The 19,003-nt window shown below is 37.8% G+C and overlaps 2 protein-coding genes across 2 annotated transcripts; both read left to right on the top strand.

Annotated features, from left to right (window-relative positions):
* The first annotated feature begins 839 nt into the window (after positions 1-839).
* On the top strand, positions 840-11,670 carry LOC110860052. The gene is made up of 11 exons (XM_022109117.2): positions 840-992; positions 4,990-6,389; positions 6,473-6,808; positions 9,080-9,866; positions 9,933-10,112; positions 10,183-10,406; positions 10,731-10,778; positions 10,863-10,941; positions 11,013-11,067; positions 11,147-11,259; positions 11,349-11,670. Exons 2-11 carry the CDS (start codon positions 5,011-5,013, stop codon positions 11,508-11,510), a joined length of 3,363 nt encoding a protein of 1,120 aa, XP_021964809.1. The 5' UTR covers positions 840-992; positions 4,990-5,010; the 3' UTR covers positions 11,511-11,670.
* A 5,856-nt stretch (positions 11,671-17,526) lies between these two features.
* On the top strand, positions 17,527-18,984 carry LOC110860169 (the record flags this gene model as incomplete). Its single annotated transcript, XM_022109229.1, has 1 exon — positions 17,527-18,984. A coding segment is annotated over exon 1 (1,458 nt), but the record flags the coding sequence as incomplete, so codon positions are not given.
* Positions 18,985-19,003: the final 19 nt, after the last annotated feature.

Genomic DNA, 19,003 nt, shown 5'->3' with positions numbered 1-19,003 from the left:
GGTTTTGACACCCCCACCAGCGTAGTTCAAACGTACACGACAATACATTTCAATAGACACCCCACATGACAAAAGTCATTTTTTCGATATTCGACACCTCCCACACGGTCATGGAGTCATCGCACGTCGAAATGATGGCGATTTCTGATATCCCCATCCAAAAATATGTCTAAAACGGTGGAAACGAAAAATTCGACACCTTTGACCGTTGGCGTCATGACAGGGGGCGCCGTGACCTTTTGACCTACAACGCCCATCTTCGAACTCATCCCGTCCCCAAAAATTAGAAACACGTTGGCGAATACCGGATGCCGAAATTCGAATCCGTTCTAAAGTTATCGTGGATACGGACAGACAGACAGACAGACAGACAGACAGACAGACAGACAACACATTTCCATAAAGGGGTTTTCACCCCTTAATAACTGAATACGTATATTAGTAGCCTACATGGTTTCAAAACCCATGAAGAATATGTAATATAACCTTGCCTGTGTTATTCATTAAGTTTAAGCAACGCTATTCACGTATAAACTAAGCCATGAAATCTTCCAATTGATGATGATTTCATATCATAATCATGTCTAAGCAATGTCTTGCAGGATCGTAAAGCCATAATACATATGAATCAGGATACGATGCATACACTGACACATGAGTAAATTATTTACTTATGTATGTATGTATAGACATATGTATGTAATAAATACAGATATATATTTAGGTATTTTAACGTTTATGCCCACTTCAGTGAGTTGAAAAGATACTCAACAAATATTATTTACAATTTCTCTTATCAGCCTATATAATTTGGTAAATCTCCTCCACATATGTATTGCGCATCAAATTTTCCAAATGTTTAGTCCAGATTATATGTGTTAAATGAGCAGTCAAAAGTTAAATATTTACACATCAATACGCCAGTTAATTTAAGAAAATCTTTGGAAACTAAAACCCTTTTCAACGGAGCACCCGTAAGAGATAATCAAGAGGTAAGTATGTAAATAAATTGATAACGTGTCACATTAATAAATCTGAATCGGGCTGGAAACCGGGCTTCCTCCTGACAGCCTTTATGTGGCAGGTCTGTACGCCACTTATTTTATTGCATATTTATATTGGAGCATATTTAGTGTTTGGTGCTGGTGGTTAGGCTTTTTTGGCGTCTTAACTGTTCCACTTTTTCATTTCTAGTTTGAAAAGCTTTGACTGGTCCGAGTATGGTTTGTATTTGAAAACCTGTTCGGAAAAGCTATGGACATAAAAAAGCCATGCTTTTAAAATACAGATCATTGTCTTGTTAGTAAACTTACATGCATAATTTTTAGAACCGCGAAAAACCAGACCGATGAGAGAATGAAAATCCATAACAGTTCACACATCTTAAAAACAGGCTAAATTTGAATAACTGATAATAGCTTGGATTTTCACAAAGTTTTGGATTTCTTACAAGGGACACGCACGACCTGTCGTTTGAGTCCAGGGTACCCACCATGTTTTTTAGAATCTACTAGGACCCCAGATGAAGGATTCATTCATATTTACGTGTAAAACTCATATTTGGCGCCATGGCGTCGGGCCAAGCTTAAAAATTTGCATTTTCGACCAATTTCAAACCCTCATAACTTTTGCTGTTTATGCCGGATTTTCAAAATTTTATACTTAAAATGATCACAAAAGTCGAAATTTTCGAGAAAAAAATAAAAATCAAAAATTTCTAAATTTTGAGATATTTTTAGTATTTTTTCGACGAACCCCCATTTGTAAGAAAATTACGAAATTCTACGAAAAGTTCAAAGCGATAATTTTGGGAAAAACTTCATGGAATACGAAAGTTGAACTCCTTGTCAGGATTTTTGCCAAAAATTTTTAAAATCCGTCCAGCATTTCAAAAGTTAGCGCGGTTTCAAAAATAAGAACATTCGAATTTGGCGAATTTGGCGCCACGGTACGACGCCACATATGAGTTTTACACGGAAATAAGAATGAATCCTTGATCTGGGGTCCTAGTAGATTCTAAAAAACATGGTGGGTACCCTGGACATGATAAGCAGTCGGGGACCTTCCCTTGTTAACCAGGTATATTATTTATGTGGGTGGAGAGTCCGGGCTTCAGGGTTGTACCGCTCCTCGCTCCGTGGGAGTTTTGGGATATTTAAAACTACAAAACGTCCATGACTACGTCCAGTGTGCGCCGTGAGGGAGTTTACTGGGAGGGAGGGAAGGTACGGGAGTTTATTCCGGGGGAACGGGAATTGTACAACCCTACACATATGTATATAGAAATATTCACATAACACGATTTTAATACCAAAGTGAAGGAATTTCCTTATAAAATTCGCTTTTCGCAAAGTTGTGACGATATTTGTCACGAGCGTTTGAGCGTTTCAGGACCGTGTGAGTACATACTCGGACCATTAGTTCCCCCGTACAAGCGTTTCTTGTGATAAATCACAAATTATTAGAGCTATTTGTTAGACATAAATTTGTAGCAAAAAGCTCTAATAGTTTGTGATTTATCACCAGAAATGCTTGAACGGGAACTTATGGTATGTAGATATACCACTCAATCTTATCTACGAGTATGTAGATAAGATAGAGTGATAAGGCGTCGATGTTTGGCCTCCAAACCACAAAATTCTAGCTCGAAGACTCCTCCCCCGTCAGCCCCAGCGTTATGTTGCATTATGGCTTCAAAAACTTTATCCTGCAGTATGCGACTTATTTAATGCTACGATTTTAAATTTCAAATTCAATTTTCCCAAGAACACAGAGGGGAGTCCACATCTGTGAGAACGATTTTGACGTTTAATATCCCTGGCACTAGTAGTAATTTCAACCTGAAATTGTGTGAATTAATAGGAACTAGCGTTGGTATTGTAGGTGTAAAATTTCAATTCTCTAGTGTAAAAAGCAGACCTACAACTAACCCCAACATAACACACTTATGACTTTTTTTGTTCCATACATAAATTACCCGATGGAGCAGTTGTTGACACACTCAAAATAAAAATTTGTCGAATCAACACCGCCGGTGTCAATATATGACTTAACCGCCTTGGTTACAAGGTTAAATCCGAGTTATGATGATTTTGATACGGGTAGTTATAATGTTATGACCGGACGGAAAAAATTCACTACTACTCGGAATCACAATTGCAACCAAGGCGGTTAAGTCATATATTGACACCGTTTTGTTTTGAGTGTACGCTAAAAATGTCATGAAATAGCAAATTGTGTGACCCCATGTCTGTAGTACAAAATGCAGCTTAAATTTTGATAAAAAAATAACTGTGTAGAGTTTCAAAGTAAAAGTTATAACAGCCCCCAAACTGTCAAAATGTCGCTAATTTTTCCCAAATAACTCCATAACACGAAATTAAATATTTATAGTCCAAAATCTGTTTGTATTACCATCAGTAAAGTCTCCTCTAATTACTAAGATAATAAACATGAAGACATTTCAACTATTGCGATTTATAAAATTCCATTGAACACAAAAAAATACTTTATTCACGCTTTTTTGTACAAATCCACCTGGTATGGAATGGGTTAACAAAATTTTGAGAGATTATGAGTTATTTATGAAAGCCACATGGATGCCAAAAATCTTCATATCAGCCACATAAAATTCTACAAACAATTCACAATTCTAAAGTGTTTTAAAAATATTCGAAACCTAAAATTTGTCCAGGTTTTTCGTATGCATATATCTCTGGCGCCATTTAGAGTAGCGAATTGAAATTTTACACCAAAAATGTTGAATATAAGGTGAACAAATTGTAAAAATTTCAATTCAAAATTTCTAATAGCACCAAAGTTATTAAAGGTCAAAATTGTTCTCACGGACGTGCCCTCCCCTCAGTATGAGCGGTTCAATATTTCGTTGGTAACTTATTGAAATCGTCTGGGGATCGAGTCCATCAATCTTTCAGTTACGCTATGGTCGATGTTTATTAAATTTTCGGTGATAACGGTTTACAGAGGTTAAGCAGATTATTTTCATTTGTGGCACAAATACTACGAGGTTTTGATCCTTACCGAATTCTGCATTTTATCCAAGAAAAAAGAGAAATTTACACCAGTTATGTATGATGACATTAATTATGTACATAAATATGTACCGTGCAATTCGCAATATTTTAGCAATAACATATTTGTGGATTCAACAATTTCATCTCCATTCCTTAGAAAATTTGCCACAATGTATGTAGTCCGATAAAGTTTGAATAATTGGTATGAAAATAATTTTGAAATATCTACCTGTTCCTGGAGAAATTGAATATAAATTTTAAAATGAAAATCGACGCATTAAATAAGTTACATACTGTAAGCCTGTTAAGATTCTCGCAATGGTAATACAGTTCGAGTCTATGTGACGACCATACGTCGGATATGAATGAAAAATGCCTTTTTCCATTTATTGACCTACAGTCGCCAAACTTTCTGAGAATGTTTACGGTCGCTAGTAGGTCACGTAGGTCAAATCATATTTTCTCATGTTTGTCATATTTTCGGGTTTTGGGACATATTCATATTCCCGATCATATTTCGGGCTTTTTCCGTTCATTTTATCATTTTTGATCAAATTCTAAGATTTTGCAACCAAATCAACAGAAAATGACAAAAAATTCAGTTTTCTCACAATGATTCAATGTGAGAAACTTGCAGAAATTTACATTCACTTTCGCCTAATGTGATTAATTCAATGGGAATGAATTAAATCACCCCAGAACTTGTTTTCTTGATAAAAATTGAGTATCACAAGAAAATGTATCAAAAAATTAAGCCAAAAATTTAAAAAATAAAGTCATTTTTATGGTCATATTTTGGGGATTTTTACGGTCATTTTTCATTCATATTTTGAGGATTTATCGATCATTCATATCCGACGTCTCGTGACGACACGTCGTATCTCTGTGTCTACATATGTGACGACAAAGATTTTATGCATGTAAATAAATAAAATACGTATTTATCGCTTATCAGATCAGAACCTAACCGGCGACCATGGCGTCAATCTACACCACGTTTGTCAACCAACAACACGCCCTTATCGTGCATTCCCCTTTTGTGGCAATATCGCAATGCTTAAACCAGGTGGAGGAGATTATCCATCAAAAATCCAAGGCGGGTCAACCAATTGTCAATGTGTGTTTCATCGCAAAGGAAGAGCTACAAATTGATGAAAATCTTAGACAATATTACTGGCATGGAAAAAACCTTATCATCATTTCAAAGACAGTCAAGGTGATGAAAACCTGCGAATGGAACGTTTCTGGCGTTCATGGACCCCACGCCTCAAGCCAGCCCGCTGAAAATGGGAAAGAATGGGGTGATCCTGGCCAAAACGGGGAAGATGGAACGGATGGAGAAAATGGTGGAAGTGTATACTTTCTTGTGGAAGACTTTCACAACCTCAGCCTTTTAAGGATCAAGGCAAACGGTGGAAATGGAGGAAGGGGTCAACCAGGCGGTAATGGATGTAACGGAAAACCAGGCACAGACGGGTTTGAACTGACTTTGAAGGATTTGAAAGAAAAATTTCCTTCAGATAAGGATTATACGTTCTGGAAAGTACGATCGGAATTGGAAATTGTTGAAAAGCAAAGTCCCTGGGTAACTTTTGTACCCTTGGGTACAAAATTTATTCAAGGAACAACAAAGCAGCGGCTTCATATGACATTTGCTCAACACTTTGGCATATTTCGGACGCATACTTATTTTTTAGTCAAAGGGAGCCAAGGTACTCTCGGCGGATGTGGAGGCCTTCCCGGGCGCGGAGGTGTTCCTGGTCGATGCGGTTTAGCTGGGAAAGTTACCGAAATCAAGCTCGGTGGCATTGAAAAACTTCGAGTGCAAGAACTCCAGAGTATTGTTGAGGCGAAAGATGGAGTTAATGGTCTGAGGGGGGACCTTGGCAGTGCGGGGATTAGAGTTCGAGGAAAAGTTGGGCGGGATGTGGGATACGTTGCGTGGGCTGGTTTCCCTTACAAAACGGTATACTACGGCCCGGGATACTTGAAATTGGATACTTGCGAAGACCCGAACGATCCAATTAGTCCAGGGGTTTGGTGCTCCGAGACATCAGAATACGTCAGGATTGTGGAAGTGCCTGCGATTCCTGACTGCAACGACTATTGTAACGTTTATCGAGATGACAAGCCTCCTTTTTTACAAAGCGTTCCTCCAATTTTACCCCGGAAAGAGCATTACAAACTGAGTACTGAAGAAATTATCAAGGCTTATCTTCCACTATTGTCGAAAGAATCTGCAGCATCTGAAAAAACTCAGATTTTAAAATTCAATCCGTCAATCAACGTCAAACCACTATATCCGAAATTGCCTGAGAAAAATTTGAACGATAAGGGAGGAATGAACAATCCTGGGTATTTATTTAATTTCATTACGTTGTATTAAATATTCGCTAATTCAAATTTTTAAATACTCTCTTTACATTATCACATTACAGTAGACCTCCATTAGCAAATTTTGACTGTATCAACCCAAAGGCCTTACCAGTTCCCAAGGATATTTCAAAAATTAAGCCAATTCTTAAGTTGAAATCTGACAAGTATGAAACCCCTATTGATGTCTTAGCAGTCAACGTCGTAGCTGTGGTTGATGAATTAGTAAAACACATACGTTGCTCTTTCCTTGCGGATTTAAAACTCTTCATAATTACCCATGGTTTCAGGAGCAATGCAAAAAAAACTTGGGTAACCAGTATGCAAAATGAAATTTTGAAGCATCATCCAACCTACATTGTTATTCTTTTGGACTGGTCCTCGGGCTCCGGCGGATTTAGGTAAGTGTGTACCTCCAACTGTGTATATGCAATTTCAAAATTCTACAAGTTTTTCTCAACTGACAAGGGAACCACACGACTTGTCGTTTGAGTACGAGGTACCCAACATGTTTTTTTGAATCTTAGTTTTTTTGAAGTTTTTTAGGAGGACCTGGATGAAGGATCTATCCATATTTCCGTGTTAAACTCATATTTGGCGCCAAACTTAAAAATCTGCATTTTCTACTTACTTCATATCTCCATAACTTTGGCGGTTTTTTCTGTCAGATTTTCTATATTTAAAATGTTCACAAAAGTTGACATTTTGGGAAAAAAATCAAAAAGCAAAATTTTTCACTTTTTATATATTTTTCCGATTTTTTCGACATACTCCTACACAGGGCTGTGGTACTTAATTACTTTTGTACTTAATTACTTACTTAATTACCAAACTCAAAGTAATTAGTATTTGGTAATTGATTCCAATTACTCCGGTATTTGTCAAAGTAATTAAGTACTTAAGTACTTGGAGGACCTGGAGTAATTAAAATTGGGAGTACTTAATTACTTGGCCAAGTAGTAATTGAATACTCAATTACTTTGATCAATTACTTAATCGAACATACTTGGAATGAAATACGACAAGTCTCCCTCTCCCGTAGAACTCGAAGTATGTAAATATCTTTTGTTGTGAAGGCTTTGGTCATCATTCCCATTTAGCTTTCACACTTCAAGCTTACTGCAATTGTGTACTACAATTGTTTCAACTGGCTGTGTTCCATGGACTGCAAAAATTATCTAAGCAATCTCGTTCGTCGGAGTCAGGTAAAATACAATAGATTGAAATGTACGCATTAAGAATTTTAGCAATTGTGGGTAGGAAAGGCCATTATCTACTTGATGTAAAGACCCACAGCAATTTTAAACTTTTGGATCGTATAGATGAACTGTTTGCTGTACCAAGATATTTATAAAAGTTTTAGTCTATTCGGAAATGATTTTTTTGGTCGAAAGTTACCCTTTAAATAGCGTAAGTAATTGGTAGGTAGTAATTGGTAGTAATTGGTAAGTAACTTTCAATTACTAATAAGTAATTGGTAATTGATAATTAAGTTCAATTACTGGACAAATAAGTATTTTTATTTAGTACTTAATTTCAATTTTCGCAGTCGGAGTAATTAAGAATTAAGAATTAATTACTTCCATTGGTAATTGAACAGCCCTGCTCCTACATATGTTCAATCAAATTGCGAAATTTCACAACAAATTGAAACACTCAATTTTTTGACAAATTTAATTACATACGAGGGTTGAACTCCTTGTCATGATTTTAGTCAAGAATTATGAAAATCCGTCCAGGATTTCAAAGCTATGGAGGTTTTAAGATTAAAAACCATCAAATTTGGCTAATTTAGCGCCACGGCACGACACCAAATATGAGTTCAACACCGAAATATGAACGCATCCTTCATCTGGAGTCCTAAAAATCATGGGGAGTACCTTGGACTCAAACGACAGGTCGTGAGGTTCCCTTGTGAGCCGAAAGTACATAACCATGGTTACCGCGAAGGCTGAGAATGCTTTTCTACACCCCCATTCCGAAAAGTCGCACGAGGATTCTCCCTTCACGGTCCATTTTATTAAAATGCTGTGAAAGCAAATGTTGCATAGCCAGATGATGAGATTGGCCACTTCAACCTCAATTTTTGATACCGTTTACTTCACTGTGTTTTAAACGGTTTTTAAACTTTCGAATCGATTTTTGACCAACATTTTCCAGCATAATGTATGTAATTGATAACTTTCAATATAGGAAAATCGATTATTTAATCATTAAAACAAATCTGGGGTTGATCGGTTGGGAAATGACAAAATTTCAAGGACAAAGTTCATTTCAATGACAAAGTTTCAATGTAGTTGTCATTGACAACCAATATCATAAAAGGTGCAATGACATGGCACAAAAAAACCATACCCCAACAAGCAGTCGCCGTTGTAAAAGCTGAGATCATTCAAAAACCGAGAAATAAAAAAAATCACAAAAAACATTCTCAAACAAATATTGGAAAGAAATAGTGACAAGTAATTTTGGACAAACTCCCTCTCTAGAATTCTAGTTGTTTGCCCACGGTTATGCGAAATAAATTTTAAGGGGATGAAGAACTTTTGGTTCAATTTTATAAGTATGCATGAACTTGTCTTTAATCTCCAATCGAAGCCTCACCTGAGCATGTTTTTAAAATGTGTTTTGATTATCAAACATTATGTTTGTAACATTGGGTTTAACTGCAGATACGCCAAAGCAGCGGCTAATTGCCTGGAAGTTGGGAAACAGCTTGGAAAACTGATTGTTTACATTCAGGAAGAATTTTCGAAACAGAAAATTGCAACCTATGTTTGGGGCATTGGCCATAGTTTGGGCTCCCACCTGATGGGTGCGGCTGGGAGATACTGCCGCTCACAGAGCAGACTAATCCACAGAATTACCGGACTTGACCCGGCAGGAGTAGGATTTGAAAATTTCACGGAGAAAATGCTTTGCTCGGAGGATGCCAGTTTTGTTGACGTTATCCACACAGACGGATACCATGATAAAGAAAAGCCACCCCAAAAGATTTCCAATGCCACTTTGGCACAATTTGAAGATAATGCTGTTGTGAATTTAGGCCCTTACGGCACAATGAAACCCTGTGGTCATGCCGATTTCTACCCAAATTCTGGTTATTGTCAACCTGGGCACGATACATGGAGAAATTACATCCTAGATATGGGAACCCATAGCCACAGCAGGGCACATGCTCTGTTCACAGCAACGATAGCAAACAAGGGACTATTTGCAACAAATTTACGGTTCGAAGAAGCACCGGAAATGAAAAAGTCACCCCCGAACGTTTTGAAGACATCTGTTAAAGTCGAAATGGGGTTTCACTGCGAACCTTCCACTAGAGGTTGGTTCTACCTTGAAACAACTGAAGACAATGGTTTTATCAACGATCAGATAAGGGAAAATAATTCCCATGTGGACGGAATTACCAGAGGCGACATACGTGATGTTCTTCGCAACATGATCAAAGCTCAGGTAGGCTGCAGCAAGCTCTTCCACTTCTCTCAAGAAAAAGTCCTAAATTTTCGAAAATTTTTTTAGTACGTTCAACATATAGGAAATGCCAGATACGCGTTAATAATCAACATTGTAAAGTATACCAATTGTGACCATGCTGAACGCAACGGAGCTCAGAATGATTCGAAGGATTTGAAGGATCTCCTTGAGAGTCTAGAGTACAAATATGAGGTCACCGTCACAATGCCAGAATCCACAAAGAAGGTTAAGTAATTGCATTGGTATTATTTTATTACTTACTTCTTTTAACACGGCGGATATGTTTAAATTTCAGGACGTGTTCCAAACGTTGGATAAGTTTCTTCGTGCAATTAAGAACGAAAAGAGGTCAATTGACGGAATTTTCTTAGCGGTTATGGGCCACGGTTCAAATGACAATATTATTGCCAGCGATGGGAAAGAAATTGATATTTTCACGGAAATTATTGAACGTTTTGGAAATGGAAACTGTCATAATTTGATGGGTGTTCCGCAAATCTTTGTAATTCAAACTTGCCGGTACGTTAAGATGTCGGAAGTCAAATTAGAAATTAAGCGGATGTGTGCGATGTGTGCTTAAACCAATCTCATTTTGCCCTGTCCAACTCGTATCCTTATTACGAGATTGAAGTTTTTTCGTCTCGGTTAACCTGTACTCCGTTGTAAATATTATTTAAAACATTTTCTAATCTATTTTCATAAATGGCGACTTTCCAAAAAAAAATAAAATAAAGTTCTCCACAAGGATTGTTATGCACGGGACACAATTTGACTGGGGAAGAGCGTCATCTAGTGTCAGCTTAATATGTAACAAATTGACAAAAATTTTAAATAATTGTTTAGTGGGGATCGGTTAGATATTTCGCCTATGAGGCGTCAGATGTTCAAAAGGTATGTCAAATAGCAACAATTAATTTAGCTTGTCCAAAATTCCTGCATTACTGTTGCTTTTCTATGTATGCATTGCCGAACTAGCGGGACCCTCGCAGAGGAAGACAAAAGTATTCCGACCAATACGGAAAAAGAACTCTGGAGCAATTTACCGTTTGCAGAGGTAAATTCAATCGTTTCATGCTGTCTACTTATGTACAGAGTCTAAACTAGTTTTGCCAACTTCTTTTCTAGAGTCAAACTCTTCCCGAAATGTCTGATAGTCTTATAATTTTTTCATCTTATCGCGGTAAGGCAAAATAGGATGTATCAAATTGTACTTAAATTTTAGCGATTCTCATAGGAAATGTTGTACATAATTGTGATAGACACCAAATCCTTTCGCTACGAGGATGGAGCCTGGTTCATTCAGCTGTTTATCAAAGCGGTAAAAATTGCCGCCGCAAATAAGAGGATAGAAATTTTGTCCCTTCTTAATGGGGTAAGAGGATTCATTTAGCGAATAAATTCTACGTACTTATGAAAATAGTTTATCTTATTTGTGTGCCTAACTTTATTTGGTTCTTTTAGATTGTAGAGCATTCCAAAAGTAAGCACCACATGGTTGAGGATTGCAGGGACGGAGTCTCTCATACCGGCGAAAATATAATATTTCTTAAACAACTTCCCGTAATTGAGAATGTTGGGTTTACCAAGGAATTTTTTTTTCAGCTTAAGAAAGCAAGAAATTGAAACTTGTACCCTGTAACGAAACATACATAAATTAAGAATGAATCAAATCATAGGCATTTCTAATGGGTTTAAAATATTAATAACGCAAACTAAATTCAGTGTGTAAAATAGATATTCTAAATTTGGAATTAAAGCAAGATTAATACTAATTCAATTTTAATATTTCAGTAATTCTTATGCACGAACTTATTTGTTAATTGTTGCCCAATCCTGAGATCAACATTTATGTAAATACATATATATTTACATATATACATATTTACTACCCAGCCTGAATTAATTAAAGTATCTAGTTACGTAGAGTTTGCAAAGAACAAGTTAATTACGCAAAGGTAACACTTTGATTAATTATCCCCCGATGTTCGTAAAACTTATGCAAGGTCATCAGTCTGTTTAGATTGAATAACAAATGTTTCACTCATTTATAATTTACTCAGTTTGGTCATGCCACGAACCGTCATCCAATATCAAGTTTTCACGACTTATTTAGAAATTTAAGTGATTGTGATTTACAAATAATATATATAGTCATATAATATATAGTCCGGAAACTACAGAATTCAATTTCCCATAAGCGATTTTAACATGGTATCGACCACTACCTTTATGTTGAAGTACAAATTTTAGTAAGAATAAACCGTAGTAACGTTAGAAGTAGCTCACCCTGTCATGATGATTAGACAGAACTTTGCACCGAACGTGCGGAATAAGCCGGCAAAATAGATCATAACTCGTAGATATTCTTGCACCCATGGTGCAACAAAAACGGCTAGCCGTAGCACCATTACTGCAGCATTAGCGACTATCCGGGCTACATAATTTTGAAAACTTTGTCAAAATTGTATGGCCATTTTTCCCGGATATTTTGCACTATTGGTGCGTTTTGCATCCCCCTTCCCAATTATTTCGCATCATTTTGTGTTACCGATTGTTAGATGTCAACGGTGCTATTAATTTATTAAAAAATGGACCTGGTCCATTCTAGTGAGTAGCAGTGGTTGCTCATCCAATTGTTTCGCATCAGCTTGGATAACCAACTGTTCAATACGAACGGTGCTACCTATCAGTGGCCGCGGAAGCGTGGGGACATGGGGACAATGTCCCCACGGAAATTTTGCCGTGGGGACAGTCCATTCATATGTCCCCACGGTCTCGTGAGAACCAAGCACATAGATAAAAAAAACATGCATCCTAGAAGAGTAGAATTTGAAAATTATGTCTATATTCATTCCCGTTGGCAGAGGTGGGCAATTTAAATGAAAATGCATATTCAATATGAATACTGCGCCAATATAATAAAATATTCTTCGAAATATACCATACTATGTATACACAATATAATACCAAATTGGTATATACAATATACAAATATACGTACATATCTGTATACAGAGTTAGGGCGTCTCCCTGATAACGTTTTTGACCATTAATATCTTTGGCGCTATTAGAAATTTTGAATTGAAATTTTTGCAATATGTTGACCTTATTGTGAACATTATGGGTGTAAAATCTCAATTCGCTAGTGTAAATGGCGCCAGAGATATATGCATACGAAAAAATGTTTCTGTTCCAAAGCGTTTCCAAAACTGCATAAATTTTAGGTTTCAGAATATTTTTAAAACACTCTAGAATTATGAATTGTTCATAGAATTTTATGTAAGTGGTATTAAAATTTTTGGCACCTATGTGGCTTTCATAAATAACTCCAAATCTCCCAAAATTTTGTTAACTCATTCTATACCAGGTGGATTTGTACAAAAAAAGCGTGAGTAACGTTTTTTGCGTTAAATGGAATTTTATAAATCGTAATAGCTGAAATGTTTTCATGTTTATTATTTTACCAGTTAGTGGAGACCTTGCTGATGGTAATACAAGCAGATTTTGGACTACAAATATTTATTTTCGTGTTATGGAGCTATTTGGGAAAAATTAGCGACATTTTGACAGTTTTCTTTTACTCTGAAACTCTACACAGTTATGTTTTTATCAAAATTTAAAATGCATTGTGTACTACAGACATGGGGTCACATAATTTGCTATTTCCTGACATTTTTAGCTTATGAACAACTGCCCCATTACACAAACTACTATCGGTTGGGGATTAGGATTTGAAGGTTTCCTCAAAAACTGAAATCACGTCGGGCATTGCCCACCAATACCCAAATCAACAATTATTTTTCAGCATTCAAAATTGTTGAAAACCAAAGAATAGCGTGTGCTTTTAACTGAAAATTGTTTGCATTAACGAATGGCTTGGCAGTGTGACATAGTATTTTACGTCGTTGATCGTGGGGTCAAAGCGGATGGGCATATCTGTCGGCAAATTTTTCATTAAAAAACCAAAAGAATTTATTCATTGCGGAAATTAACAGAAAATTCAAGCAATCTGGAATTCAGCGCTATGAAGCATTTGAACGGACATGCACCTGTGCAAATTCAAGGCGACAAAGATGTTATCGATAATACAGATTCGTGAAGAATTTGAACTGAACGTGACACAGTTAATTTATCAGTTGTCCATGCTTAGACATCCATTTCTCACTCAAGAAACACAACCAAATTTTTGGCCGAGTTTAAAGAGCCTGAACAAGAATGCTTCTTGCTGAAGTTATTGAATTGTTAAACTGAAGTTAATTTTAGTTGTTCAAGCACCATCTGCAACCTGAGAGAGAAATGTTCCTATTTTAAAAAGGCTCAAGATTTATTTGCAGAATTGGGAGATTAGTTCATTTGGTATGGCTTAGCAGCGATAATTTTTCTGGGCAAGTAATTAAGCCAACGCACTGTTGTTGAGGTTCGTGAGAAACTGTGATAAGTGTTTTTGTGTAATTTGTATTTGTGAGGATGGATTTTATGTGAATAATTAAACTGTGTACGAAAAGGTTAAGATTTATAATAATGTAACGATTATTGATTTATTTACACTTTTGGTATATTACATACGCATATTTAATGCATGCAATATTTATTATTATTTTTGGAGTAAATTGATATTTTGTTATTTATAATTATTTTTGAGGTAAATTGATACGTATATATTTATTTTCTCCGTTCCTTCTCATTTGAGGTAACGTGAGATTTACTTAAACACGCTTGTGCATAACAGCGTTTGCTTTAGCACATAGATTTTTTGAACCTGTCGTGGTGGTGGACCGTGACCGTTTATATACGGAAGGTCGGACGTGAAAGCAAGCTGCTTACGTGACCTGAGTCGCAGTTATTTTGGTCTTTCCGAGAACTGACCGTTTCATATCTAATATGCATGCATGCATCTTTCTCTTTGCTTTTCATGAACAAAGTTACTACATTTAACATTGTGAGTATTGGATGGTGACGAGAGTGAGAGTAACTGCTGCATCGCGAGTCGAGCAAGTTTCTCGTGCCATCCATCATATACCCACATATGCATTTCCTGCTTACCTTTTCTAATGCAATTTTGGCTTTTACATATTTTTACATGCATTCTAAATTTCTTCACCATTTATGCATCATATTTATATACATGTTTCTAAACAACTTTTGATTGTGGTTTTAAAGCTTTATCCTGGTTTTATTGAGAATCAAGAAATTTTTTTGCACTGAAAATAAGTCGTAATGTTCGTTTCCTCCTCATTTCAAGGGTACTGCTGGTAGAGATCCCGTCGAAATATGTAAATAGTTACATCACATTGTGTGTCAAAATTACAGCCCTAGAGGACGGCAACATTTTATGGAGTTTAAAAAAAAAATTACCTACTAGAATAAAACCTAAAATAAAATCAAAATACTGTGGTTTGCAATTAATTAGTGCTAAGGGCTAAGGGTAAGCCAGTATAATTTTGGAAACATTTCCCAGACGGATTACAATTTATGACAAGGCATTACAATTACATTACAATTCCTGGAAATACAAATTGCATCTTATGCAAAATTGATGCGGATCAAACTGAACGCACCCAAAAATTCACTATTGAACTCTTGAATGATGGATAACGGCTTTTTGCAAGAAATTGAACGTAAATCAGGAAAATTAGAGCGGATAATCTCAGTATATTACGAAATCATCCAAACAGAACTACAAAGATGGTATTGTTGATACTCTCCTTAATCACAGATCCTCATCAGATTTTTGGAATGCTATAAAAAAGCTGACACCTCGCGAATACACAAGATCCCAAATCCACCCTGACAAATGGGTGGACCATTTTGAAAACCTCTTCTCCTCCTCAACAACAACACCATCACTTCCGCTCCCTAACTCTCCAGGCGTTGACCTCGATTACCCCATCTCCCTTCATGAGGTAACGTGTGTACTCCACAAACTGAAAAATAATAAAGCTCCAGGTCACGACGGAATCCCTAACGAAGTATGGAAGTCCCTCCCACCAACCTACATAAAACATATCCAAAACATGTTCAACAACATTCTAACAACAGGCATCATCCCAGAGCAGTGGACAACAATTCTTTTCCAACCAATTTTTAAAAAGAGTGACCCGCTCATATCTCAAAATTATAGACCGATAGCACTTGCTCCAACTATACTCAAGATTTTCTCAACCATCATATCCAAAAGAGTACATGATTGGGCGGTCAACAACAACAAAATTAGTGAGTTCCAGGCCGGCTGCAAAAAGGGGACGGGTACTCACGAACACCTCTTTTCCCTACTTACCCTGATCCAATCAAGGATTCGTCATCCACGTGGCCGTTTTTATGTTGTATTCGTCGACCTGCGCGCTGCGTATGACTCACCTGGACATGCTGACCTCTGGGAAGTCCTCACCAGAGCAGAAATGGGCTCAAAATTATCAACCTTTTAATATCCCTCTACTCACGAGCCTCAGGTCAAGTCAAGCTCCAAACCGGTCTCACAAATAAATTCAAAATTCGAAAAGGGGTTTTACAAGGAGAACCGCAATCGGGCCTGAACTTTAATCTCTTTATAGATGACCTAACTGTTGAACTTAATAAATACGGACCACCCCCAATTCAACTCGCAAATGCCAAACTTCACCTCCTCCTGTTCGTAGACGACATCGTTTTACTCGGAGACACTCCATCCCAAATCCAGGAAAAAATTAACATAACAGCCGCCTTCTTCAAGCGCCGTGTCCTCCAAGTCAACACTGACAAAACCAAAATCATGGTTTTCGCGAAGAGGAAACCCAGTAAACACATAAACCAATTGAGGTTCCACTGGGACGAAACCCCACTTGTTGGATTATACATTATTATATGATTATTAGTTTGCCCCTATAGTTTGTATTTCCCTTCATATTTTAACCTCGCTTCCTTCTTTGTGGGAGTAAGAGAAAAAAGAAGTCGTCGTCCGCTGGAACTCGAGTAGAGAGGTAGTCTTTTTCTTGTGTGTGCAATTCTCATTTTTTGTAATTGTTGATAATTAAAGAGATTGCAATAAATTGTTAAAAGTAATGCCAATGTGTCTTTCGAGTGTGTGTATCATCTCTTTATAACTTATCATCAGAAAAGGGCCCATTAATAGCGAGACGCGTTCCCGACGGGTAGTTGGATAAGATCGCTTTGTGTCTCAACATTTGGCGCCCAACGTGGGGCCCTTTTACTGGTGTTATCGCGATAAGTGAGAAGCGTGTCGACGACAGAAGACTAGCCCTTGTGCCCGAGGAGAGCAAAGCTGAATCGGCGAGGGAGAATAAGTCATTGTTGCCAAGACCCTTGTGACCGGACCTAGATTTGTCAAGCCGGCGAGGGACCAGAGGAATCATCAACCTACTTTGCCTCTTCGAGGACCCCACCCTGAGTATTCGGGGGTGTACTAGGTGATACCATTTCAATTATTTTATTCGTGTTCGTGTTGTCCTTTCCTTGGAGAGAGCCGTTGGTGCCACGTCCGTGAAGGAGGGAAGCAGAATTATCACAAGTGTTCGTATAGCCTCTTCGAGGGCCCCATCCTGTGCATACAGGAGTGATTGAGGTGGAGATTGTTCCAGAGTATTATTGTTGGGAACATTTTCTAATCGATTTCGTTTGTTGGATTTATTGATTTCGAGGTACAATGGACCGGATAAGGAAGGCGCGTACTCCCGTCAGAGCAAGCATCACGAAGGTAGTGAACGAGCTGGACGCAGAGAGGACCAAGGCCGCACCGGACAAAGATACGCTCGAGATCAAATTAATCAAATTGAATAAGCTAGTGGAGGAGGTGGAGGAGCTAGACCAGAAGATGAAAGATCAACATCTGGATGGGAATCTTGACGATAAAGAATATGCAGCGGAACTTACCACAGTAGAAGATTACTACGACAAAGTGTTAGTTATTCGGCATAAAGTGAGCAAGATCATTTCCCCCTCAAGCCCCAGTCCATCCACGCGCAGTTCGGATTCGAGTGACAACCACAAGAAGAATTACAAGTTACCAAAGATAGAGCTGATCAAATTCGATGGTGAACTTAAAAATTGGCTTGAGTGGTGGGCACAATTCGAGAAAATTCATGTGGATTCAGACTTACACACCACAGACAAGTTTCACTATTTGACCCAATCAATGGTGAGTGGGACTCGTGCTGCCGATGTTGTAAAGAGTTATCCAAAAACTGAAGAGAATTACCAAAAAGCTGTGGATGCTCTCAGGGAGCGCTTTGGCAAAGAAGACTTGCTGGTGGATTTGTATGCAAGAGAGTTGGTGGATATCTTAACAAAGCGAGAGAAGTTACCATTATCAAAATTGTATGACAGTCTGCAGACACAGTTACAGGCCTTGGCATCGTTGGGAGTTAAGTCAGAGAGGGACACATTGTTCTTGCGACCCATGATCGAGACATGTGTTCCGAAAGAAATCTTGACAGCTTGGTACCGCTCAACATTGTATGATGAAGATTTATCTACTTCTGATCCTCCGAAAACCAAGTTGGATAATCTGATGCAGTTCCTCCGTCAAGAAGTCGAGCGAGAAGGAAAACTGAAGATGGTTTACGGGCAGAAGGTCAGAAGCAAGGACTTCAAGAAAAAGGATTCACTGTACGGAGATGCGCCCCAAGAGGACGTCGCTACCGCTGCTGGTCTATCGTCAACAAGTAAAATTGGATGCGTATTCTGCGACAAGATTAATCACATGAGTCAAGATTGTTTCAAGGCACGGACCATGACCATGGAGCAGAGAAATGATAAGCTCAAAGAGAAGAAAGTTTGTTTCCGGTGCTTGAAATCTGGACATATTTCAAAGAAATGTAGTGCAACTGTGAAATGTGGTGGTTGTGGGAATAGGCATCATCTCATCATGTGTCGTGGAGGTGACAAGACTGAACGTCAGCCTGAGCAACCAGATAGCTCCGTCGTCCGTCATAATAATTTTGCAAGAAGCAACGATGTGCTCCTGAAAGTTGTGGTGGTGCGGGCGATGGGCGCAAGAGGATCTCGAACTGTGAGAATGTTGATTGACGAAGGAAGTCAAGTCAGCTACGTCGGAACGAAAACAGTGAAGGTTACCGGCTCAAAGTCGACTGGTGTCGAACATGTCAGAAATATTGCTGCCT

Source organism: Folsomia candida, unplaced genomic scaffold, assembly GCF_002217175.1.
Source record: "Folsomia candida strain VU population unplaced genomic scaffold, ASM221717v1 Fcan01_Sc029, whole genome shotgun sequence".
Taxonomy (NCBI): domain Eukaryota; kingdom Metazoa; phylum Arthropoda; class Collembola; order Entomobryomorpha; family Isotomidae; genus Folsomia; species Folsomia candida.
The sequence above is the reverse complement of the archived record's forward strand: the minus strand, read 5'-3'. Positions and strand labels throughout refer to the sequence as shown.